Source organism: Anopheles cruzii, chromosome 3 (genome assembly GCF_943734635.1).
Source record: "Anopheles cruzii chromosome 3, idAnoCruzAS_RS32_06, whole genome shotgun sequence".
Classification (NCBI taxonomy): Eukaryota; Metazoa; Arthropoda; class Insecta; order Diptera; family Culicidae; genus Anopheles; species Anopheles cruzii.
In genome coordinates, this window is record NC_069145.1 from 20,102,001 (window position 1) to 20,127,735 (window position 25,735).

Here is a 25,735-nt window from a genome sequence, read left to right on the forward strand (position 1 = left end):
GTGTTTGGCAAGAGGGCAACGTTTCTGTGATTCACCCGAAGAAATTGCTAACGCGCTGCCGCTGTAGGGCGTAGCAAGCAGAATGGGTGACTCACTGGAGGCGACCATCCCGAGCATGGGGAGCGAGCCGCCACCATCCGTGGAGGCGGAGACGGTCGCCATTATCGATTTCGATAATTTTTCCAACTATCTTCGGAAGGCGATTACGGTCCTGCTGCCAGAGGATGATATGAAGTCGTTCGGTCCCTTGAATGGTGCCCTCGAGGACAGCATGAATCAGGACTGCATTCGGAAGTTCATCTCCGACCCGCAAACGCAGGCTCTATACATTCAGCGGAACTGCTTCAAAGGTAAGCCATCGTCACGTCATCACCGTGCGGGTGTGTCATGCGCCGTGTTGGTGCCAGGAGCGAATACTGTGACGAGAAAGTTCAATACGAATCGTTGAATCTAAAAGAGAAATGCAATGAAAAGGAACGAAAGTTTACGAAACTGTTAAAATCCATATATTGCTACTTTCTTGCACATGATGTAGTCAATAAAATGATGAAGCATGTTTCATTTTACCTTCGTCTAGCACCGAATATTACCTTTCACTTTATGGTCATGACAAAATGATACAATACGAATAACGCTGCGTTTAAAACTAAGCCAATAATGATACTAGGTACTTTTGCAACCTCCGTTTGCACAGACGACTAGATCGGAGTACTCTATTAGCTAGCTTTGACCGGTGCCCCGCTCTACTTGACTTATGCTGTTTTGTGCATCATTTTATTTCTTCCAAATTACGGCACTAACAAAGCAAACGATTTCAATTGTCTTTTCTTTTTTCACTATAGACGATGAAAATGAACCACCAACCGAGGGCGAAGAGGAAAAGGATTCCATCACGTACTACTTTGGGAACGATGTCCATTTCACCAACCAACGGATGGCGTCGCTGGTGTGCGTCAAGCGGGGCTCGTTGATCGAGGCGGACAAATCGATCCACTCGCAGGTCCGACTGATCAACTTTTCCGAGGGATCACCCTACGAAACCCTACACTCGTTCATCAGCAAAACCCTTGCGCCGTACTTCAAGAGTTACGTGAAGGAATCGGGTCGTGCCGATCGCGACGGTGACAAGATGGCCCCGTCGGTTGAAAAGAAGTTGGCCGAGCTGGAGATGGGACTGTTGCATCTGCAGCAAAACATCGACATCCCGGAGGTCACGCTCAACATCAACGGCACCGTGGCTCAGATGGTGAAGAAGTGTGCCGACGAGCAGCGTAAGGCGAAGATAACCGACTTCGGTGACAAGGTGCAGGATTCCACCTTCCTGAACACGCTGCAGAATGGGGTCAATCGGTGGATTAAGGAAATTCAGAAAGTAACCAAACTCGACCGTGACCCCTCGTCGGGAACGGCACTGCAGGAGATATCGTTCTGGTTGAACCTCGAGCGGGCGCTGCATCGCATTCAGGAGAAGCGCGAATCGCCCGAGGTTGCCCTCACGCTGAACATCCTCAAGCATGGTAAGCGCTTCCACGCGACCGTTTCGTTCGACACGGACACCGGTCTCAAACAGACGCTAGCGATGGTGGCCGATTACAACCCGCTGATGAAGGACTTTCCGATCAACGATCTGCTGTCGGCGACGGAGCTAGATAAGATCCGCCAGGCGGTCCATTCGATCTTCAACCATCTGCGCAAGATCCGAAACACCAAGTACCCGATCCAGCGCTGCTTGAGACTGATCGAAGCGATCTCGCGCGATCTTAGCCAACAGCTGCTGAAGGTGCTAGGAACGCGACGCCTGATGCATATTCCGTTCGATGAGTTCGAGCGCGTCATGAATCAGTGTTTCGAGGTGTTTAGCTGCTGGGACGACGAGTACGATAAGCTGCTGGGCACGCTGCGCGAAATCGTCAAGCGGAAGCGTGACGAACACATTAAAATGGTGTGGCGTATTTCACCGGCGCACAAGATCCTACAGCAGCGCATGGAGCACATGCGTAAGTTCCGCCGTCAGCACGAACAGCTGCGCACGGTGATCGTACGCGTGCTGCGCCCGGCCCGGCAACCATCCGTGTTGCCGACCGTGCCCGTCGGTGATGGTGGTGCCGATGGAAAGCAACCGTACAGTCTGGATACGGCCGATGCCAACGCGATAGAGGAGGTCAACCTCGCGTACGAGAACGTGAAGGAGATCGAGTGCTTGGACATCTCGAAGGAGGGCTCCGAGGCGTGGGACGCCGCGATCAAGCGCTACGAGGAGCGCATCGATCGGGTTGAGGCGCGCATCACGGCCCATTTGCGCGATCAGCTCGGAACGGCGAAGAATGCAAACGAAATGTTTCGTATCTTTTCGCGCTTCAATGCGCTCTTCGTGCGACCCCACATCCGTGGGGCGATCCGCGAGTACCAAACGCAGCTCATCCAGCGCGTAAAGGACGACATTGAATCGTTGCACGAAAAGTTTAAGGTACGGCGCACCTTATTTCCGTGTTTTGTTTGGAGTTGTCCATTAATGTTCTTGTTGTTGTTTTTCGCTCCCAGGTGCAATATCCTCAAAGCAAGAGCTGCCGATTGTCAGTCGTACGTGATCTTCCTCCCGTCGCTGGATCGATCATATGGGCACGGCAGATCGATAACCAGTTGACCATGTACCTCAAGCGCGTTGAGGACGTTCTGGGTCGCGGCTGGGAATCGCACATTGATGGGCAAAAACTGAAAGCGGACGGTGACAGCTTCCGGGCGAAGCTGTCCACGGCCGAAGTGTTTCAAGACTGGGCGCGCAAGGTGCAGGAACGTAATACCGGTATTACCGGGCGTATCTTCTCGATCGAAGCTACTCGATCGCGCACCGGCCGTGGCAATACGCTCCGTTTGCGGGTGAACTTCCTGCCGGAAATAATCACCCTCTACAAGGAGGTGCGCAATCTAAAGAGTCTCGGTTTCCGGGTGCCGCTCGCGATCGTCAACAAGGCCCACCAAGCGAACCAGCTTTATCCGTTTGCGATTTCGTTGATCGAAAGCATTCGCACGTACGAGCGAACGCTGGAAAAGGTGAGTAGTAATTCGGACAACCAACAACCAACTTTTTCCGTTTGATCAACCCCTCCGTTCACGACATGTTTTTGGTCACTCGAAAACACCTCCAAACTCACCCATCCATCCATTCATCCATCCGTTGGCCAGGCCACACAACACAGATGCAACCCCCCATTTGCTATCATTCTACTCACGTTTACGGATTGAGGATAAAACCGGTAAACCCATTGTGACCGCAAGGTATTTCCTCAAGGGTTTCCAAGGATCTTTTCAAAAGTGATCGAAATTTGTTCCCCATTTCCTACACTGTCATTCATGTATCATTATCAAGCCCCTTTTGAACAACACAGTAAGAAAGTGTATCCTTAATTTGTTCTTCCATGCAGCTAAACAATAGGACATTAGCACAAAATTCAGTATTTAAGGTAGCGAACCGCTAAACAATTATCTCTAGCTCTATCTAGCCGGTAGTTGCTGTTGGCTCTCTTTCTTTCGTTTTCTATTGTTTTGTTTTGTCTTAAATTGACTTTTGCTCGCTCCGCTACTCTTGCTGCGCTAACCGTTGCCTTTCTGTTGCCATTTGTCTCCAATCGGTTGTTGAATGGTTGTCTCTATGTAACTCTTTAATGCTTTTTCTATATCATATTGAACAGTTTTGTTCCGAAGTTCTCGTAGGCCTCGCTGATGCAGTTGGCTTTTTTGGTTTGAATTTTATTCCTTATTTTACTTTTCGAATAGTCTCTCCTACTGTACTCCAGTGGAACATCGGATACCGTCCCATAATTTGTCGAACAAAAATGGACCCATTTGTTGGTTTATTGAACAGTAAACTTAACAAATGTTGCAATATATTCGAAACGGAAACAAAATCGAATCAAAATTTGATCGTTCCCAACTACAACTCCCATAGTAGTGGTGAATTTTCGTCATTGTTGTCGTTAAATTTGTCTTTTAACGTGGAACTCAAAAATGTTCTTTTCTATAAGTTCGCAAACAGGAACGTTTGTGCTCTCTACTGAATGTACATTTCGTAAGATGTGTTCTCTCTTTTCCATTTTATGTAGTTTCTCTTATTTGCTGCTTATCTCTCTTATCGCTATGCCCATTTCTGTCTATTGAGCGCCTTAATTTAATGCTTCCATATTTTGTTACGTCAACTGTGCACGAAAGTTCTTATTCATCGTAAACGTTCTTTTCATTGATCGCGGCTACTAACGCCAATGACGGGGAAATTTCCTGCTTGCCACTGCGTGTGGCATCGTCATTCGTCCTTCCAGCCGTGCTAATGTCGTTCTGTGTGTTTTCTTTATATTCCAACCGACCGCCAACCGGGGCAGATTGAGGACCGAGCCAGTATCATACCGCTGGTGGCTGGACTGCGCAAGGAAGTGCTGCAGCTAATCTCCGAGGGTATTGCGCTGGTCTGGGAAAGCTACAAGCTGGACCCGTACGTGCAGCGCCTGTCGGAGAATGTGGTTTCTTTCCAGGAGAAGGTCGAAGATCTGCTGGTGGTCGAGGAGCAGCTCGATGTGGACGTGCGTTCGCTCGAAACGTGCCCGTACAGTGCGGCCACGTTCGCTGACATCCTGTCGAAGATCCAGCACGCCGTCGACGATCTGTCGCTGAAACAGTACTCGAACCTACACGTTTGGGTTTCGCGGTTGGATGAGGAGGTCGAAAAGAAGCTGGCCGCACGACTGCAAGCCGGAGTGCAAGCGTGGACCGATGCACTGACCGGCAACAAGAAGGAACTCGACCTGTCGATGGACACCGACGCGCCGACTCAGCCTACCATTCGGCCCGGTGGTGATCCGCAGATTCAGCGGGCAATTCACGAGATTCGCATCACCAACCAGCAGATGTATCTGTATCCATCGATCGAGGAAGCCCGCTTCCAGATCATGCAGCAACTGTTTGCCTGGGAAGCGATCGTAACATCGCAGACGCGTTTGCAAAGTTCGCGCTATCAGGTCGGGCTCGATAAGCCGGTTTCGCAAACGTACCGTAATTTGCTCACGAAACTTCCGACCGGTTCGGATCCACTCGAGGGCGCGTACGGGGCGATCGAGAACCAGATAACGGAGGTGCGCAACTACGTCGACGAGTGGCTGCGCTACCAGAGCCTGTGGGATCTGCAGGCCGACATCCTGTACGGTCGGCTCGGTGAAGACATCAATCTGTGGATCAAGTGTTTGAACGATATTAAGAAATCGCGCACCACATTCGACACATCAGACACCCGGCGCGCTTACGGTCCGATCGTGATCGATTACGCCAAGGTACAGGCGAAGGTCACGCTCAAGTACGACTCGTGGCACAAGGAGGCGCTCAGCAAGTTTGGCTCACTGCTCGGCAACGAGATGAGCACGTTCCACACGAAAGTGTCCAAGAGCCGCAGCGATCTCGAGCAGCAGAGCATCGAAGCGGCCAGCACGTCGGATGCGGTGTGTTTCATCACGTACGTGCAGTCGCTCAAAAAGGAAATGCTCGTTTGGGACAAGCAGGTTGAAGTGTACCGCGAAGCCCAGCGCATCCTGGAGCGCCAGCGCTTCCAGTTCCCCAACAACTGGCTGCACGTGGACAACATCGAAGGTGAGTGGTCCGCGTTCAATGAGATCATGAAGCGCAAGGATTCCGCCATCCAGACGCAGGTCGCCAGCTTGCAGGCGAAGATCGTTGCCGAAGACAAGGCGGTCGAGACGCGCACGGTCGATTTCTTGAACGATTGGGAAAAGAACAAACCGACGGGCGGAAGAACGCGTCCCGATGATGCCCTTCAGCAGCTGCACATTTTCGAGACCAAGTTCTCGCGCTTGAAGGAAGAGCGCGATAACGTTGCGAAAGCAAAGGAAGCGCTCGAACTGCAGGAATCGGCAATCCCGAACAACAGCACCGAGCGGATGAGCGTGGTGCTGGAAGAGCTGCAAGATTTGCGCGGTGTCTGGAGCGAACTGTCGAAGGTTTGGGCCCAAATCGACGAGACGCGCGAAAAACCGTGGCTGTCGGTTCAACCGCGCAAGCTGCGTCAATCTCTCGAGGCAATGATGAACCAACTGAAGGAGCTTCCGGCCCGGTTGCGTATGTACGAGAGTTACGAGTACGTTAAGAAGCTGCTCCAGAGCTACATCAAGGTGAACATGATGATCGTGGAGCTAAAGTCGGACGCACTGAAGGAGCGCCACTGGAAGCAGTTGACAAAGCAGTTGCGCGTCAGCTGGGTGCTTTCCGATCTGACACTCGGCCAGGTTTGGGATGTAAATCTGCTGAAAAACGAATCGATCGTGAAGGACATCATCCTTGTGGCGCAGGGTGAGATGGCACTCGAGGAGTTCCTGAAGCAGGTGCGCGAAAGTTGGCAAAACTACGAACTGGATCTGATCAACTATCAGAACAAGTGCCGCATCATCCGCGGCTGGGACGATCTGTTCAACAAGGTGAAGGAGCACATTAACTCGGTGGCCGCCATGAAACTGTCACCGTACTATAAGGTGTTCGAGGAGGAAGCCCTCACCTGGGAGGAGAAACTGAACCGGATCAACTCGCTGTTCGACGTTTGGATCGATGTCCAGCGCCGTTGGGTGTACCTGGAGGGTATCTTCTCCGGCAGTGCCGACATCAAGACGCTGCTGCCAGTCGAAACATCTCGCTTCCAGAGCATCAGCTCGGAGTTTCTGGGGCTCATGAAGAAGGTGGCCAAATCGCCCAAGGTGATGGACGTACTGAACATTCCCGCCGTGCAGCGATCGCTCGAACGGTTGGCCGATTTGTTGGGGAAAATCCAGAAAGCGCTCGGTGAGTATCTCGAGCGCGAGCGGACCTCGTTCCCGCGGTTCTACTTTGTCGGAGACGAGGATTTGCTCGAGATCATCGGTAACAGCAAGAACGTGGCCCGCCTGCAGAAACACTTCAAAAAGATGTTTGCTGGCGTGGCCTCGATTCTGCTGAACGAGGACAACACCGTCATCCTGGGCATTGCTTCGCGCGAAGGCGAAGAGGTACGTTTTATCAAACCCGTCTCGACGGTCGACCATCCGAAGATCAACGAGTGGTTGTCGCTGGTCGAGAAGGAGATGCGCTTTACGCTCGCTTCGTACCTTGCGCAAGCGGTGCAGGATATTAAGCAGTTCAAGGACGTGATCGATACGCAAAAGTACATGGAATGGTGCGACAAGTATCAGGCCCAGATCGTGGTACTCGCCGCTCAGATCCTTTGGTCGGAAGATGTTGAGAATGCTCTGCAACAAACGTCCGAAGGGACAGCTGCTAGTGGAAAGGATGCGAAGAGCACCCCACTGCAGCGAGTGCTGTGCACGGTCGAGAAGACGCTGAACGTGCTAGCGGACTCGGTACTCCAGGAGCAGCCGGCACTGCGACGCAAAAAGCTTGAACATCTGATCAACGAGTTCGTCCACAAGCGAACCGTTACGCGCCGCCTGATCGCACACGGTGTTAACAATCCGAAGTCGTTCCACTGGCTGTGCGAGATGCGGTTCTACTTTGACCCACGCCAAACGGAGGTCCTACAGCAGCTCACGATCCACATGGCGAACGCACGGTTCTACTACGGATTCGAGTATCTCGGAGTGCAGGACCGGTTGGTGCAAACGCCACTAACCGATCGCTGCTACCTCACGATGACGCAAGCGCTCGAGGCACGGCTCGGCGGATCACCGTTCGGGCCGGCCGGTACCGGCAAGACGGAATCGGTCAAGGCGCTCGGTAATCAGCTGGGCCGCTTCGTGCTCGTGTTCAACTGTGACGAAACGTTCGACTTCCAGGCGATGGGCCGCATCTTTGTCGGTCTGTGTCAGGTCGGTGCTTGGGGCTGCTTCGACGAGTTCAATCGGCTGGAGGAGCGCATGCTGTCGGCCGTGTCGCAACAAATTCAAACAATCCAGGAAGCGCTCAAATCGCAGCAAGACTCCACCAACCGCGACGCACAGGCGGGCATCACAGTCGAACTGGTCGGCAAGCAGGTGCGCGTATCGACCGATATGGCCATCTTTATCACGATGAACCCCGGCTACGCGGGCCGCTCGAATCTGCCGGACAATCTGAAGAAACTGTTCCGCTCGCTCGCGATGACCACACCCGATCGGCAGCTGATCGCGGAGGTGATGCTGTTCAGCCAGGGTTTCCGCACGGCCGAGAAACTGGCCTGCAAGATCGTGCCCTTCTTTAAACTGTGCGACGAGCAGCTCTCCAACCAATCACACTACGACTTTGGGCTGCGTGCACTCAAATCGGTGCTGGTTTCCGCTGGCAACGTGAAGCGCGATCGCATCATGCGTATCAAGGACATGATGAGACAGCGGGGGGACGAAAAAATCGACGAAGCATCGATCGCAGAGAGCCTTCCCGAGCAGGAGATTCTCATTCAGTCCGTGTGCGAAACGATGGTCCCAAAACTGGTGGCGGAGGACATTCCGCTCCTGTTTTCGCTGTTGAGTGACGTGTTCCCGAACGTTGGGTACACCCGTGCCGAGATGAAGGGTCTGAAGGACGAAATCCGTAAGGTGTGCGCCGAAGAGTATCTGGTTTGCGGTGAAGGCGACGAACAGGGCGGCGCCTGGATGGAGAAGGTAGGAATCGATTTTCTTCTTCTTGTTTTTGATTTTCATACACGAAAGAGTCGAGGTTCAAGGATGAAAACATTGAGGGAGCTAATCATGTGCTAATGATGTATTTTAATAATTCTCCGATGGTGATTGAAACGTAGATAAACTCGTTCGTGCGGGAGAGAAAACAATCTTTTTGAAATTAGAAAAAAAACAGAGAGCATCACGCAGCGTAACTATTTTCTGCGTCCCAAAAATAGAAGCCCTTATTCGTTAGGGCGAAGTATTTCGAAGAGCTCTTTGATCCTTCCAGTAAGCAGACGCCTGTCGGCGGGCGAAACACTATATCGGTTAAGCAGGCTCGGATGAACAAGTTTGGTGTTCAACATTAAACTTTTTGAAAATTACGTTTAAATTAAAGTCTTGGCAGTTCTAGTAAAAAGAAACCAAACACCCAATGTACTAATTTCGTTAACGATATTAACCATCCGTAGCGTATCGTTTATCTTGAATATAACAATACTAACAAAACCCATCATTTTTCCCAACTTAAATCGATTTTATTTTGCGCCAAACTTACAATCGCCATCATACCAAAATCATTCAAAACAAAGGGATTTGGCGAAACATGGGTTGACAAAGTGAGTGCATTTTTACTAAACTTTAAGTAAGTGTGTGTGTATGTACGTGTGTGCTGTATGTGTGTTGATCTCTTTATTCATTTTCCTTATGTTTCCTGCATTTCATTGCTAGCATCTCTGTACACACTGCACTAAGTGCGCCTTCGGTTTGACGATCGGAGATGATCATCACATGTCGAAATGCCTGCTTCACTTGCTTTCCATATTCACACATCATAGGTTTTTGTTGTTGTTGTATTGGTCAATAATTGTGTAAAAATGCCAAATTCGTGTATGTTTATACGCCTTCTCGCTTGTGAACTGTGTGAATAGCTGTGATCGTATCAAATATCGTTATCTAAAATTTCCCATTTTAACTGTCCACCTTTTTTTTGCACAGGTACTGCAATTGTATCAAATCTCCAACTTGAACCATGGTCTCATGATGGTTGGCCCGTCGGGCTCAGGAAAATCGACCGCCTGGAAGGTGCTGCTCAAGGCTCTCGAACGCTTCGAGGGAACCGAGGGTGTCGCTCACGTCATCGACCCGAAGGCCATCTCGAAGGAAGCGCTCTACGGTGTGCTCGATCCGAATACGCGCGAATGGACCGACGGTCTGTTTACGCACATTCTGCGCAAAATCATCGACAACGTGCGCGGCGAAATCAACAAACGCCAGTGGATCATCTTCGACGGAGACGTCGATCCGGAGTGGGTCGAGAACCTTAACTCGGTGCTAGATGACAACAAGCTGCTAACGCTGCCGAATGGTGAACGATTGTCGCTGCCACCGAACGTGCGCATCATGTTCGAGGTGCAGGACCTTAAGTACGCCACCCTGGCGACCGTTTCTCGGTGCGGTATGGTTTGGTTCTCGGAAGACGTCCTCTCGACGGAGATGATCTTCGAGAACTACATGTTACGGTTGCGCCACATCCCCCTGGAGGATGGGGAAGAGGAAAGTTTCAGCGGCCAGCCAAAGAGTGCCGACAAGGAGGACGAAGTAACGCCGGCGCTGCAGACGCAGCGTGAGATTGCGGCCCTGATGCAGCCGTACTTCTCGTCCGACGGGCTGGTGGTTCGCTGTCTCGAGTATGCCATGGGCCAGGAACACATCATGGACTTTACGCGTCTCCGTGCACTCAGTTCGCTGTTTTCGATGCTCAATCAGGGTGCACGCAATGTGTTGACCTTCAACCAGCAACACCCGGACTTCCCGGTTCCACCGGAGCAGCTGGAACAGTACATCCCGAAACTGTTGATCTACTCGATGCTGTGGTCGTTTGCCGGTGACTCCAAGCTGAAGGTGCGCTCCGATTTGGGCGATTTCTTGCGCAGCATTACGACCGTTACGCTGCCCGTGCAGGGCGCAAATCCGATCATTGACTTCGAGGTCAACATCGGAGGCGATTGGGTGCCATGGTCGAACAAGGTCCCCGTCATTGAGATCGAAACCCACAAAGTGGCCGCACCGGACGTCGTCGTGCCAACACTCGATACCGTGCGCCACGAATCGCTTCTGTACACGTGGCTTGCCGAACATAAGCCGCTCGTTCTTTGCGGTCCTCCCGGTTCCGGTAAAACGATGACACTCTTCTCGGCCCTCCGAGCCCTTCCCGATATGGAGGTCGTTGGGTTGAACTTCTCGTCCGCAACGACACCGGAACTGTTGCTCAAAACGTTCGATCATTACTGCGAGTACCGCAAAACACCGAACGGTGTGGTGCTGGCACCGGTACAGCTTGGCAAGTGGCTTGTGCTGTTCTGTGATGAGATCAATCTGCCCGACATGGACTCGTACGGCACGCAGCGGGTGATTTCTTTCCTCCGCCAGCTGGTCGAGCATAAGGGCTTCTACCGTGCGGCCGATCAATCGTGGGTTACGCTCGAACGCATACAGTTTGTGGGCGCCTGTAACCCACCGACCGATCCAGGACGTAAGCCGCTTAGCCATCGGTTCTTGCGCCACGTTCCCATCATCTACGTCGACTATCCGGGAGAAACTTCGCTCAAGCAGATCTACGGCACGTTCAGCCGTGCGATGCTGCGATTGATGCCGAACCTGCGGGGCTACGCCGAGCCACTGACGAACGCGATGGTTGAGTTCTATCTTGCTTCGCAGGATCGTTTCACGCAGGACATGCAACCGCACTACGTGTACTCACCGCGAGAGATGACGCGCTGGGTGCGTGGTATTTGCGAAGCGATCCGCCCACTGGACAACCTGCCCGTGGAGGGACTCGTGCGACTGTGGGCGCACGAAGCACTTCGGTTGTTCCAGGACCGTTTGGTGGAGGAATCGGAACGGCGGTGGACGAACGAGAACATTGATCTGGTGGCGATGAAGCACTTCCCAAGCGTCGATCGTGACAGGGCACTCGCGCGACCGATCCTTTACAGCAACTGGCTATCGAAGGACTACATGCCGGTTAATCGGGACGAGCTGCGTGACTACGTCAAGGCTCGATTGAAGGTGTTCTACGAGGAAGAGCTGGACGTTCCGCTCGTGCTGTTCGATGAGGTGCTCGAGCACGTGCTGCGTATCGATCGTATCTTCCGCCAACCACAGGGCCACCTGCTGCTGATCGGTGTGTCGGGTGCTGGCAAGACAACGCTCTCGCGATTCGTCGCGTGGATGAACGGTTTGTCGATCTTCCAGATCAAGGTGCACAACAAGTACACGAGCGAAGACTTTGACGAAGATCTGCGCTGTGTGCTGCGCCGGTCGGGCTGCAAGGACGAGAAGATCGCCTTCATACTGGACGAATCGAACGTGCTGGATTCTGGCTTCCTCGAGCGCATGAACACACTGCTGGCAAACGGTGAAGTGCCCGGTCTGTTCGAGGGTGACGAGTACACGACCCTCATGACGCAGTGCAAGGAAGGAGCGCAACGCGAGGGTCTTATGCTTGACTCGAGCGACGAGCTGTACAAGTGGTTTACGCAGCAAGTGATGCGCAATCTGCATGTCGTCTTCACGATGAACCCCTCGACCGATGGGTTGAAGGATCGTGCCGCGACGTCACCGGCCCTGTTTAACCGCTGCGTGCTGAACTGGTTCGGCGACTGGTCCGACTCGGCATTGTTCCAAGTTGGCAAAGAGTTTACCATTCGTGTCGATCTCGAGAAACCCACCTGGAGCGCACCCGACTTCTTCCCGGCCGTGTGCCCGTTGGTATCGAACACCCCATCACACCGTGATGCGGTCATTAATAGCTGCGTGTACGTCCATCAGACACTGCACAAAGCGAACGCTCGCCTTGCGAAGCGTGGCAGCCGCACCATGGCCATTACTCCGCGCCACTATCTGGACTTTATTCACCACTTCGTGAAGCTGTACTCGGAGAAACGGAGCGATCTCGAAGAGCAGCAACTGCACCTGAACGTGGGCCTCAACAAGATCGCCGAAACGGTCGAACAGGTAAATGGAGCATCTGAATCGCATTCGAATATCAATGCAAAACTAAATTTTGTTTCAATATCCGTGAAGGTCGAAGAGATGCAGAAATCGTTGGCCGTAAAGTCGCAGGAGCTGCAAGCGAAGAACGAAGCCGCCAACGCTAAGCTGAAACAGATGTTCAAGGATCAGCAGGAGGCGGAAATCAAGAAGGTGCAATCGCAAGAAATTCAACACCAGCTGGCCGAACAGACGGTCAAGATCGAAGAGAAACGGAAGGACGTTATGGCCGATCTGGCCCAAGTGGAACCAGCCGTTATCGATGCGCAAGCCGGTAAGTTTCGGGTGGTGAAGGCAAGGCGATTTTTCCTACTATCTCAGTGCGATCAACAAGGGCTCGCCACTTTACTCATCTATATAAGCTGTGACGTTCCTTTGAGATTATATTTCAGTTCAGTTACGATTATTTGAAAAGGTAATGGCCAAGTAAGGTATTAATTATTAATTGTTTGCTTCACTTCCCCACTTCCGTGGTGGGTACATTGTGCCGGGTGACGATGCGCAGCCGTTGGCAACATCAAGAAGAAGCAGCTGGCGGAGGTACGCACCATGGCGAATCCTCCGCTGCCAGTCAAGATGGCCCTCGAGTCCGTCTGTTTACTGCTCGGTGAAGACGATCGTGGTGGCGATTGGAAAGCAATCCGTGCGATCATGGTCAAAGATAGCTTCATTGCATCGATCGTCAAGCTGGACACATCACACATTACGTAATTATCACGAACGATTGTCACGAATGGAAGTGAAAGGTGGCCACACACTGGCCACCGTGCAACGCGCTCCATATGCCTTAATCTCTGCCTAAACATCAACACTAAGCGCTAGTCAGGGCTTACTTTCGTGACTAAATTCATGAAACTAAGGTCGAACTCGCAATATCAAGAGTTTTTAGATCCAAAACACTATCCATTGCGAGTTCTTCCTTCCCGTTTCATCATCCCTATATTCGTGTTGTGTCTCATCGTTTAACAGCCTGTCGAATTGCTTTTCCTGTTCATCAGTGAATCCAATATGAATCTTCGGTTTCTCTTGAAAATTCATTGTTCAAAATTTACCCTTTTGGGCCAGATTCATGTTGGGCCTGTTAGGTCGGAAAATAGCCTGTTTTGTACTGTCGAATTTACTTGCACAGCTCTCTGCTCGACTCAAGCCGTATGTGTTGCTTAAGAAACTATTTAAACCGGAACTACGTGAACGGCGGTTGTGGGTCATGTTTGTTGGCGGTGCTTGGCGGTTGGATGCAGCTCCATGATGGCAGCCTATAGGAGAACGGGCCTTGTGCATAACAGAAATATTTATCGTACTTTATATCTTTATCTTTTCAAGTGTCTTCGTGCTTAATCATCAGAGCCATGTAAAATTCACCCAAGACAATGGCCAATATTTCGATAAAACAAACTTCTTATACAATCTTCTTTTTCATGAGCAAGTGTCTCGATTATTGACTCATCGATATTTACTGTTCTTTCTCTCCCTCTTTTTCTCTTTCTTCGATGCTTTCATTTGTGTCATGCCGTTTCTGATCCCATATCTACTCACCCATCGATTGTATATTGTGAAACAATATACTTTAACACACACGCACACACACTGTCCCCAAACACGTATCGTAATATCCTAAACCACTAATCGAAACCAACCAACGAACAAATAACGAAAACGAAAACCGCGAACGGCAGCGGTCAAATCGATCAAGAAGCAGCATCTCGTCGAGGTACGCTCCATGGCGAATCCACCGGCCGTGGTTAAGCTGGCACTGGAGTCGATCTGCCTGCTGTTGGGCGAGAACGCATCGGACTGGAAATCCATTCGGGCCGTTATTATGCGGGAAAACTTTATCAACTTGATTGTGTCTAGTTTCAGTACCGAAGACATAACGTAAGCATGACATGAACCTCTCATTCACCTTTTTCCCCACTTTTCTCTGTTCTCCAACGCGTGGTTGAATTTTCTTTATTTTGCTCCCGTTTCGTTTTCTTTTCTATTCCCTCCCCGGGGTTTTCCTTCCTGCCTTAGGCAGTGTGAAAGTATTTGTAGTGGTTTGTTTAAATCATGTTTGAACTTTTCACATGTAGTCCCTGCAACAGGTCAGCCCTTGTGACAGGTCAACCGCCTATTCCTTTAGCAGCTAGTTTTTCTGTAATTTTCCAACTCCTTCTTTTTTATTTGCAAATGTAGAAAATGTAGTTTGTTCCTTTATTCTTTCTATTTTTTGTGCCCTCATCATTCTTTGGTGAAATTCCTTTCATCTTTCCTAGTTTCCTACATCAAGATTCAGTTTCGATGAGTAGTTTGTAGATTTGTTCAATTTTATTTGCTCTATGTTTGGTTTTTAACTGTTCGCCAACGACATCCTGTGAGTTGATGTTCTGCTTTACTGTATTATAGCTTTATACTGCACGTTTAATAGCAAAATTAATCTTCGAATGGCTTCTATCTATTATTTGCCTTTGTTTTTAAAAACGATACTCAGGTTAAAAAGAAATATTGAAAACAAGAATTTCGGCTTCGCATGTCCCTAACACCGCTCGAGAGTAGCTTGCACCTGCATGAAACTGCCGCTTATTCACAACAGCATGGCGTACCGAATCCGTCCATTCGCATGGCACTTTCTGATACATTCTTTCTCCCTCTTCAATGCAGCGATGAGGTGCGTGAAAAGATGAAATCGAAGTATCTCAGCAACCCGGATTACAACTTCGAAAAGGTGAACCGCGCCTCGATGGCCTGTGGTCCGATGGTGAAATGGGCCATCGCACAGGTCGAGTACGCGGACATGCTGAAGCGCGTGGAACCGCTGCGGGATGAGCTGGGTTCGCTGGAGCACCAGGCCGACACGAACATCAAGCACGGCCAGGAGGTGAAGGAACTGATCGCCCAGCTGGAGCAAAGTATTGCCGCGTACAAGGAAGAGTACGCGCAGCTGATCTCGCAAGCGCAAGCCATTAAGACGGATCTGGAGAACGTACAAGCGAAGGTGGACCGTTCGATTGCGCTGCTGAAGAGTTTGGTGATCGAACGCGAACGTTGGGAGGCCACGAGTGAAACATTCCGCTCGCAGATGTCCACCATCGTCGGCGATGTGCTGCTTTCGGCCGCCTTCATTGCGTATGGTGGCTACTTCGATCAGCACTATCGCAGCAACCTTTTCTCGACCTGGTGTCAACACTTGCAGTCGGCGAGCATACAGTTCCGGCCGGATATTGCGCGCACTGAGTATCTGTCCAATCCGGACGAACGGTTGCGCTGGCAAGCGAACGCCCTACCGACCGATGATCTGTGCACCGAGAATGCGATCATGTTGAAGCGCTTCAATCGCTACCCGCTCATCATCGACCCGTCCGGTCAGGCGACGGAGTTCATCTTGAACGAGTTCAAGGACAAGAAAATCACCAAGACCAGCTTCTTGGACGACTCGTTCCGCAAGAATCTCGAGTCGGCGCTCCGCTTCGGCAACCCGCTCCTGGTGCAGGATGTTGAGAACTACGATCCGATTCTCAATCCGGTGCTGAATCGCGAGCTTCGTCGTACGGGTGGTCGTGTGCTGATTACGCTTGGCGATCAAGACATTGATCTTTCACCCTCATTCGTGATCTTCCTATCGACGCGTGACCCAACGGTCGAGTTCCCGCCCGATATCTGCTCTCGGGTGACGTTCGTGAACTTTACCGTCACCCGCAGCTCGCTGCAATCGCAGTGCCTGAACCAGGTGCTAAAGGCCGAACGGCCCGATATCGACGAGAAGCGTTCGGATCTACTGAAGCTACAGGGTGAGTTCCACCTGCGGCTGCGGCAACTCGAGAAGAGCTTACTGCAAGCGCTGAACGACGCAAAGGGTAAAATCCTGGACGACGATTCCGTCATCACGACGCTCGAGACACTCAAAAAGGAAGCGGCCGATATTGGCCAGAAGGTGGAAGAGACGGACAAGGTGATCGCTGAGATCGAAACCGTGTCGCAGCAGTACCTGTCGCTGTCGCAAGCCTGCTCCAACATCTACTTCACGATGGACAGCCTCAACCAGGTGCACTTCCTGTATCAATACTCGCTGAAGATGTTCCTCGACATATTCAGCACCGTACTGCACAACAACCCGAAGCTCGAGGGCAAAACCGACTACACGGGCCGCCTGTTGATCATCACGTCCGATCTCTATCGCGTGTGCTACGATCGGGTCGCGCGTGGCATGCTTCACGCCGATCGGCTCACGTTTGCCATTCTGCTCTGCCGCATACACCTGAAGGGTACATCGGAAGCAAACCTCGACCAGGAGTTTAACTTCTTCCTGCGCAACAAGGAGGGCCTGGTGGCATCGGCGGTGCACGTCGACGGCGTCAGTGCTGAGCAGCTTGAATCGGTGACACGCCTAGCGACCCGGCTACCGATCTACCGAAAGTTGCTCGACAAGATTAAGGCAATGCCGGAACTGACTGCTTGGCTGCAGCAAGGGTCACCCGAGCAGAACGTTCCGATCCTGTGGGACGAATCGAAGGCTCTTTCGGCCGTTTCGGCTGCCATGCACCAGCTGCTGCTGATTCAGGCATTCCGACCCGATCGAGTGATCGCCGCGGCACACCTCTTCGTGTCGACCGTGCTCGGAGAGGACTTTATGCCGCAAGCCGAGAAGGAAATGGACTTTGCTACGTGCGTCGACAAGGAACTGGCCAGTAACACGCCGGCCCTGCTCTGCTCCGTCACCGGGTACGATGCGTCTTCCCGTGTGGACGATTTGGCCGCCGAGCTGAACAAACAGATCTCCAGCATCGCGATTGGTTCGGCCGAGGGCTTCAACCAGGCCGAGAGAGTCATCAACATGGCCTGCAAATCGGGCCGCTGGGTGCTGCTGAAGAACGTTCACCTGGCGCCGCAATGGTTGGTGCAGCTGGAGAAGAAACTGCACTCGCTGCAACCACACTCCGGGTTCCGGCTCTTCCTCACGATGGAGATCAATCCGAAGGTGCCGGTTAACTTGCTGCGTGCTGGACGGATCTTTGTCTACGAACCACCGCCCGGCATTCGGGCCAATCTGTTGCGCACCTTCTCGACGGTCCCGGCCGCACGCATGATGAAGCAACCGAGCGAACGTGCCCGGCTCTACTTCCTGCTGTCCTGGTTCCACGCGATCGTCCAGGAACGTTTGCGCTACGTGCCGCTCGGATGGGCCAAGAAGTACGAGTTCAACGAGTCGGATTTGCGGGTCGCCTGCGATACACTCGACACGTGGATCGATGCGACCGCGATGGGACGCACAAACCTGCCACCCGAGAAGGTGCCATGGGATGCGCTGGTAACGCTTCTCTCGCAGAGCATCTACGGCGGTAAGATCGATAACGATTTCGATCAGCGGTTGCTGTCGTCCTTCCTCTCTAAGCTCTTCACGGCGCACAGCTTCGAGGCCGAGTTTGCGCTCGTGGCCAACGTGGATGGGGTGGCCGGAGGACCGAACGGCCAGCGGCACATTACGATGCCGGACGGTACGCGTCGTGATCACTTCCTCAAGTGGATCGAAGCATTGGCAGACCGCCAAACGCCCTCGTGGCTTGGGTTACCCAACAATGCCGAAAAGGTGCTGCTGACCACAAGGGGAACGGATTTGATCAGCAAGCTGCTGAAAATGCAGCAACTCGAGGACGACGACGAGCTGGCGTACAGTAACGACGAAAGTCTCGATACGATGCAAACCCGCCAAGAGGATGGCCGCCCGTCGTGGATGAAAACGTTGCACAACAGTGCCCTAACGTGGCTCGAGCTGTTGCCGAAGAGTTTGGCCACCCTGAAGCGAACGGTGGAGAACATCAAAGACCCACTGTATCGGTACTTTGAGCGCGAAGTTTCGTCCGGTGCCAAACTGTTGCAAACCGTGGTCAGCGATCTGCAAGACGTGGTGTTGATCTGTCAGGGCGAAAAGAAGCAAACGAACTACCACCGGACGATGCTGAGTGAGCTGGTGCGCGGCATACTGCCGGCCGGTTGGCGTCGGTACACCGTTCCGACCGGCTGCACCGTCATCCAGTGGATCACGGACTTTAGCCAGCGGGTTCAGCAGTTGCAGCGGGTTTCTTCGCTTGTCTCGCAAGCCGGTGCCAAGGAGCTGCAAAGTTTCCCCGTCTGGCTCGGTGGACTGTTCAATCCGGAAGCGTACATTACCGCCACGCGACAGTGTGTGGCGCAGGCTAACAGTTGGTCGCTGGAGGAGCTCGCCCTGACCGTCACCATCACCGAGAGTGGTTCCGATGGTTTCGACAACCTGAAGGACAGTAGCTTCGGCATCACGGGCCTGAAACTGCAAGGAGCACAGTGCAAAAACAATCAACTGCTGCTCACGTCGGCCATCATGACCGAACTACCGCTGACGCTACTCAAGTGGACACGCATCGACTCGGATGCGGCTGCACGGGCCGCCAAACTTACGCTGCCGGTTTACTTAAATTCAACCCGCGCGGAACTTCTGTTCACGGTCGATATGACGGTGGCCCCTGGTCAAGATCCACACTCTTTCTACGAGCGCGGTGTCGCGGTGCTGGCTTCGACGGCTCTAAACTAAAGAGCGCACCACGGTCATTATCACTAGATGTTATGGGACTCATGCTATTTATTTACACACATTGAACGACTACACGTCGCTGGCAACTAAACATATTAACCCATTAAAAAGGCTCTTGTAACACGCGCTTTTTCTAGCTAAAAAAAAGTAACTGCTCGTTCCGAAGGAACGATTCTCTTTTACTGTTCGCTTTAAATATTCAAATATTCAATAAACATATATATCATCAGCAAACACATATCCAGAGTTTTTGCAATATTTTTCATACGGAGCTTCGGTGCTTTCTTTTAGCTGCGACTATTGCGTGCAGAAGTGTAACATTTGACGTTTCCTCGTTCGAGAGTGGGTCAATTGACGATTACGCGGCGCAAAACAAAACAAAGGCAATCGCTGACATTGAAGTAAAAATAGTGTTATCTTTCTTCCTTATCACCGTCACCGATTATTGGCGACGGGGGGTGGTCGAAAGTGTTTTGCATTCAGCGAGAACAGAACACGCTCCAAACGCATCAGTATTCAGTTGTCTGCGAAACCCGAAGGGGCTGGTGATAATCTTCGGCATTCCATATTTGCACAATGCCCATAAAGACGCACCAAATGCGCAGATCCGCAGCGTTAGTGGTGCTCCTGGCATTGTTCGCCATCCTCAACCGAAATGGCGCTCAAGGACAAGTGTTTTACTACCAACCGGAACAGGTTCACCTTTCGTTCGGTGAATCGCCGCTCGAAATCGTCGTCACCTGGAGCACTATGACGGCAACGAACGAATCGATCGTCGAGTACGGCATCGGTGGGCTCATCCTGAGCGCCACCGGAACGGAGGAAAAGTTTGTCGACGGCGGAGCTGGGCGTCACACGCAGTACATCCATCGGGTCGTGTTGCGCGACTTGCAACCATCGTCCCGCTACGAGTACCACGCCGGCAGTCGGTGGGGTTGGTCGGCCGAATTTTACTTCCACACGACTCCGGCCGGTTCCGATTGGTCTCCGTCGTTTGCCATTTTCGGCGATATGGGCAATGAAAACGCCCAATCGATGGCGCGCCTGCAGGAGGACACACAACGCCACCTGTACGATGCGATCGTCCACGTAGGAGACTTTGCGTACGACATGAACTCGCAAAATGCACTCGTCGGCGATCAGTTTATGAACCAAATCCAGTCGATCGCTGCTTACACCCCATACATGGTCTGTGCCGGCAATCACGAGGAGAAATAGTGAGTAACACGAAAGCCCTGCCCTGCCGGGTTGCCATTTGGATTACTATGTTTTCTTTCGTTCTGCCAGTAACTTCTCCAACTATCGGGCACGGTTCAGTATGCCGGGTGGTACGGAGAGCATGATGTACAGCTTCAACCTAGGACCGGTACATTTTATCGGCTTTTCGACTGAAGTGTACTATTTTTTGAACTACGGCATCAAACCGCTGGTCAACCAGTACGAGTGGCTGCGGCGTGATCTTGAAGAAGCAAATAAGCCAGAGAACCGCCGAGCGCGTCCGTGGATTATCACGTTTGGCCACCGACCGATGTACTGTAGCAACGATAACGATAACGATTGCACTCACAGTGAAACGCTCGTGCGCGTTGGTCTCCCGTTTCTGCACTGGTTCGGGCTCGAGGATCTGTTTTACGAGCACGGTGTGGACGTGGAGATCTGGGCTCACGAGCACTCGTACGAACGGCTGTTTCCGATCTACGATTACAAGGTAAAGTGACCGACAGAAGGGCAGTAACGATTTATTTTCGTTTTGCCCTCCGTTCCACTGTATGTGCACTGTTGTGGCTTTATCTATCGCTTTGCTAAAGTACTGACAGTCTAGGGCTATTCATATTGCTTCGTTTCAGGTCTATAATGGATCGTACGAAGAACCGTACCGTAATCCGCGCGCTCCGGTGCACCTCGTAACAGGCTCGGCCGGTTGCAAGGAGGGAAGGGAACCGTTCATTCGCAAGATTCCCGAATGGAGTGCCATCCATAGTCGGGATTATGGTTACACGCGCATGAAGGCGATCAATGGCACCCATCTGTACTTTGAGCAGATTTCGGTAGACAAAGAAGGCGCCGTCATCGATTCATTCACCATCATCAAGGATGAGCATTTGCCGTACAAACAGCTGCTGGAACGTGATCGCCGTGGGCAGTAGGCCGTGTGACTGTAATAGTCGACTGTTTTAGACAAAATTTTATTGAACCAAATAAAGTAAACACAAAACGCAGTGTGATAAATATCGGTAACAGGCGTATCCAAACGTTGGCTGTATCGGTGTGTATCACAGGTTGATTTATCAGTGCGTTCTGGGGAATGATGATACTTGAATAATACTGTCTTCAACCGTTTGTAATTACATTTTACCCTTTTCATAAAATTTCTCCCTCCTGACGTGTGGTTAAAATAATGGCATTACTCTGTTATACTAAGTGTGCAACACGATAAGGACGGACGTGAGTGAACTATGTGAGGATTGGCTTGTTTTTGTGGCACATTTTGGAGAAAGATTCTTTCGGTAATGGCAAGTATCCATCGACGGGTTTCTCTAAGACGTACATCAAAACAATTTTACAGTTTCATCTGGCTAATCATGGCCGTTCCGTGGTCGGAACTTGCCGGTAGATTCCTGTACTCTGCTACGCAGGTGGCGGTGAGTGATTTTCCGGCGGGCCGCTGGTAACACGCATTGTCATAGCAACGCTCCAGCTCTTGCACGAACTCCATTATAAGCTTCCCGTTTCCTCCGTTTGGACCGACGTAGTAATCGCACTGATACGCGTACCGCTTCATATCGCGAATGCAGCAGTCCAAAAACTCGGAATTGGCACTAAACCAGCGATTAAGCACGGTGAGAGGTAGTTTCAAGCGTTCGGCGAGCACACCCGTGATGAACGTGTCGTCGATCCAGAAAAATGGTGCCTCCTGAGATTCCGCTAGTAAGGCCCGCGCCGTCCATTGGTTGGTGATGTAAAGCCACCCGGACAGGTACGGCGGGTAAACATCGCGGGAGTATTCGTTCCGCGAAACGTACCACTTGTTGGCCCGTAACCGGATCACTTTCTTGTTGCGAAACGTGTAGCCCGCCAGTAAGTGGCGCTCGTCCCGCTGACTCAGATCCGACAGATGGTTCTGGATGTAAAACGGATCGAACACAATATCGTCGTCCATTTTGATAATGTACTTTGCCCCGCGGCATCTGTGTGTGGCCCATTGTAAGCTCATAAGGTGTTTGTAGGTGAGATTGCGATATGCTTCGTCAAAGTTGCCCTGAATCAGATCACCGTGGAGACGCTGCTCGGCTTCGATGGCTGGCTGTCGGATGAAGCGTTCCGATAGTGGAATGATGGCCAGTGAGAATATTCGCAGCAATCCCATGGAGAGCAGCTTTTGCTGCGAAATCGCCTGTCTGTGTGCCGAACGAAGGTCATCGTGACCGACGTACGAAGTGACTAGTATTACACCTGCACAGTAGGAACAGATACAAGAAATGACATTAATCATCAACCATGGCACTTACTTTCTTACTTCCATACCCAACAGGTCCGAAAAGCTATTGTTTTCCTTGCAAATGTCGTTCGCAATTCGATACTCAAATCCGGTGAAATTCGACAGGCGGGACAAATCAATCGGGCGCTCTCGTGGATCTACCGCATTCAGCTGTCGGTGCGTTTGCGAAAGAAATTGATCGTTCTCCTGTGGTAGCAGATTCAGAAAGCTGCCCTTGGTACCGAACGAGTGGCGATAAACCCCGTACAGGATACCAAATGCAACGACGGTGATAAGGAAACGGTGGAATTTTCTCATCACGACCGTGAAATGTCTACCGCAGGGCACATCTGTAACGATCTTTGTGGTCAGTCGGGAAAGCACTGGCAAATTTCGGTGGCTGGTACAAAAAGTTGTAAGCAAAAATACGGAAATAAAACTAATAAATCTATCCGATGGCACGTAACTGTGTCCAAAACATTTGCTTATGATCCATTGTTAGTAAACAAACCACACACAATGACAGACTGGGAACGCCATAACCGATTCGAACCGGTTCTTTGAATCACGGATGGTATTCCGTTTTTACCTGTTGCTTTTGTTGCAAAACAGAAACAGAAAAAGTAGTTAATATTCTGCGATATTAGCCACAATAACTAAACAGAAGAGTTAGCATTCGTTTATTAACGATAGCCATGTATGTTTCTTCATTAACCATCAATAAAACACACCGCGTGTACACTTTGTCTTGAACTTCATTTATGAAAATTATTATTTAACATCGAATGTCTCTTAAGGGTTGGGTTTGGTACTAAAGTAGCAAAAGCACTGTTTTTTAAATACAAAAATACCTTATTGAATTACGCTCTTCACTACCGGCGCATGCCCATCACTACACCGGTACCGGTTCCAGCATTTAGTCTGTCAGAGTTGCTCCGGCCCACAACAAAAACGCCGGATTTGCTACGCGTACTCGATTCAGTTCCGGCATTTCGGTGGTTGAAATACTTTCGAAAAAGTGGTTCTCGTGGTAGCGCCTAGTCCTAGACACGTTCACGAACCGGTTTCGCGGTCAGTTCAATTGCACCGCGCCGGCCACGAGCCGTGATTTGTGAGGTATTCCGTGGCAGTGCCGGTAATTTACGCGTTGTTTACGTAAATACCCGTCAACTTTCCGAATACCCCAAATGCTCCTCTGTGCTGCAAGCTAACCGCGGTTGATTGGTTCAAAATTACGATATCACCTCGTGGGGTGAGCACAGTGCTGCGAGGCGTACGCTAGCAATTGTCCCACGTATCGGAATTTGTGCAACGTCGGTGTCGTGTTTCCTAACTCTTCCCGTCTAGCCAGGAAGAACGGTAAACGGAGAACGGGAACCAAGGCGGAACCGCTTTCCGCCTCACGGAGCAGCAGCAATCGCAGTCGCAGTAACCGAGGCACACGATTCATGTTTTGAATCTATTTTTGTCCATCCATCGCACACTCTAGCACTGGCCTGTTCGGTTCTGGGAGTGGCAGGTTTTTTTCGCTATCGTCCCACATTCTCACGCGCACCCAAAAAAAAATCGGTTCGTGCGGCGTCGTGCGTAAGTGATAAATATCCTCGGGGAGAGGAAACTTTCAAAAATACATAAATCAGTGTGACAAGCTATATAACGGCGTGAGGCGGCGTGCTGGGAACGAAACCGGCGATTACAGGGTTTATACGGCACGGCACGAGACCGGCGGAAAATAGAACTCTTCGTTACTATGAGCAGTAGAAAAGCGCTGCCGATGGGCAAACAGTTGGAACTGAACGATCTCGTCGACCAGCTCGTGCCACTCGGATTCAAAGATGCAAACACACTCACGGAGCAGCTGGCGCAGCACCGAGAAATGTACGCCGTGCTGGAACGCATCCGACGGCTCGAGTCGGAACTGAAGCTGCGCACGACCAACGGACGACCCCGGGCGGATAATGTCGATCGATTCGTCCAGTGGGCCACCGCTAACGGGTGCTTCTGTGGCAAGGTACGCATCATGGACCATCCGATCTACGGTGGCCTCGGGCTGGAATCGACGGGGCCAATCGGTGCCGGAGAAAGTGTGATCGAAGTTCCGCGGGCGCTCTTTTTCTACGTCAACAACGAGCAACCCTACCGGCAGGTACTCGAGCTGATGCCCGGTGCGATGATGAAGGAACAGGGCAACATTATACTGGCTCTCGCGCTCATCATGGAACGGTTTCGGAAGGACAGCTTCTGGAAGCCGTACCTGGACGTGCTACCGGAACGGTACACTACGCCGCTCTACTACACGCCGGAGGATATGATTGAACTGCGCGAAACGGCAGCCTTGGAGTCGGCGCTGAAGCTGTGCAAAAACATTGCCCGACAGTACGGGTTCATCAAAAAGTTTGTACAGGATAAGGTGGACGCCCTGAAGCTCACCTTTACGTACGATATCTTTCGGTGAGTTGAGAAAATCAAGAATGCTAAGGCTTTGAAAATCGCGACATTCGACCGTACAAAGGAGAACTAGATTATCCAAAAACCAAGTCGAAAGAAGTGAGTGAGGCGTACAGGTTGAAACTTACCGTGACCGTTTACCGTTTCGATGAAAAAAAAACATAGCAGCCCATCCACAAATGGCTAAATCATACTTTATTGTGTTTCTGAGTTTGCTACTCTCACCATCTTACCGGTCGCTTACCTTATCTTATCGAGAATCCTAGTGCACGTTTGCACCTATGTCACCGCGCCTACTTTGGGGCTTACGATACGTATTTTGTATGGATCACTATTGGCGGCGTTGACGCGCTATGATTACCGTTTTTTTATGTTTATAAATTAAACTACTTTCCTAATTAGTACACGCCGGTCGTGATAGATTCCTAGCCAGGTGGCGCTTGAAAAGTGTTGTTACAGTTATTAATTATTCTCGCATCGAACATTGTAATATTGCACATTGGTTTGTATATCTTACAAGATTAACGTGACGTTAGCTCTTCTAACTGCTACTCTTTTGTTATCTCTCTCCCTCTCGCTCTCTCTTTTACTGCACCA

General features: G+C 51.2%; 4 protein-coding genes across 4 annotated transcripts; 3 read left to right on the plus strand and 1 right to left on the minus strand.

Annotated features, from left to right (window-relative positions):
- The first annotated feature begins 82 nt into the window (after positions 1-82).
- Positions 83-19,450, plus strand: LOC128273923 (dynein heavy chain, cytoplasmic). The gene is made up of 10 exons (XM_053011996.1): positions 83-350; positions 843-2,467; positions 2,542-3,051; positions 3,423-3,461; positions 4,374-8,618; positions 9,209-9,235; positions 9,615-12,635; positions 12,705-12,945; positions 14,348-14,546; positions 15,312-19,450. The coding sequence occupies exons 1-10, from the start codon at positions 83-85 to the stop codon at positions 19,210-19,212; spliced, it is 14,076 nt and encodes a 4,691-aa protein (XP_052867956.1). The 3' UTR covers positions 19,213-19,450.
- Positions 19,451-19,607: 157 nt separating this feature from the next.
- LOC128275101 (acid phosphatase type 7) lies at positions 19,608-21,529 on the plus strand. Its single transcript, XM_053013497.1, has 3 exons — positions 19,608-20,429; positions 20,500-20,920; positions 21,060-21,529. The coding sequence occupies exons 1-3, from the start codon at positions 19,789-19,791 to the stop codon at positions 21,357-21,359; spliced, it is 1,362 nt and encodes a 453-aa protein (XP_052869457.1). The 5' UTR covers positions 19,608-19,788; the 3' UTR covers positions 21,360-21,529.
- On the minus strand, positions 21,404-23,008 carry LOC128275102 (beta-1,3-galactosyltransferase 5). The gene is made up of 2 exons (XM_053013498.1): positions 22,738-23,008; positions 21,404-22,665 (listed from the first exon to the last, which is right to left on the minus strand). Exons 1-2 carry the CDS (start codon positions 23,006-23,008, stop codon positions 21,773-21,775), a joined length of 1,164 nt encoding a protein of 387 aa, XP_052869458.1. The 3' UTR covers positions 21,404-21,772.
- A 1,432-nt stretch (positions 23,009-24,440) lies between these two features.
- Positions 24,441-25,145, plus strand: LOC128270015 (actin-histidine N-methyltransferase-like). Its single transcript, XM_053007418.1, has one exon. The coding sequence runs from the start codon at positions 24,441-24,443 to the stop codon at positions 25,143-25,145; it is 705 nt and encodes a 234-aa protein (XP_052863378.1).
- The last annotated feature ends 590 nt before the right edge of the window (positions 25,146-25,735 follow it).

Excerpts from the sequence above, each read along its gene's own strand:
- LOC128273923 (XM_053011996.1), top strand. The coding sequence starts at position 83 with ATGGGTGACTCACTGGAGGCGACCATCCCGAGCATGGGGAGCGAGCCG. Across the intron at positions 351-842 it reads TCAGCGGAACTGCTTCAAAG|ACGATGAAAATGAACCACCA; the intron begins GTAAGCCATCGT and ends TTTTCACTATAG. Across the intron at positions 14,547-15,311 it reads TTCAGTACCGAAGACATAAC|CGATGAGGTGCGTGAAAAGA; the intron begins GTAAGCATGACA and ends TCTTCAATGCAG.
- LOC128275101 (XM_053013497.1), top strand. The coding sequence starts at position 19,789 with ATGCCCATAAAGACGCACCAAATGCGCAGATCCGCAGCGTTAGTGGTG. Across the intron at positions 20,430-20,499 it reads GGCAATCACGAGGAGAAATA|TAACTTCTCCAACTATCGGG; the intron begins GTGAGTAACACG and ends TCGTTCTGCCAG. Across the intron at positions 20,921-21,059 it reads TTCCGATCTACGATTACAAG|GTCTATAATGGATCGTACGA; the intron begins GTAAAGTGACCG and ends GCTTCGTTTCAG.
- LOC128275102 (XM_053013498.1), bottom strand. The coding sequence starts at position 23,008 with ATGAGAAAATTCCACCGTTTCCTTATCACCGTCGTTGCATTTGGTATC. Across the intron at positions 22,666-22,737 it reads TAGCTTTTCGGACCTGTTGG|GTGTAATACTAGTCACTTCG; the intron begins GTATGGAAGTAA and ends CCTACTGTGCAG.
- LOC128270015 (XM_053007418.1), top strand. The coding sequence starts at position 24,441 with ATGAGCAGTAGAAAAGCGCTGCCGATGGGCAAACAGTTGGAACTGAAC.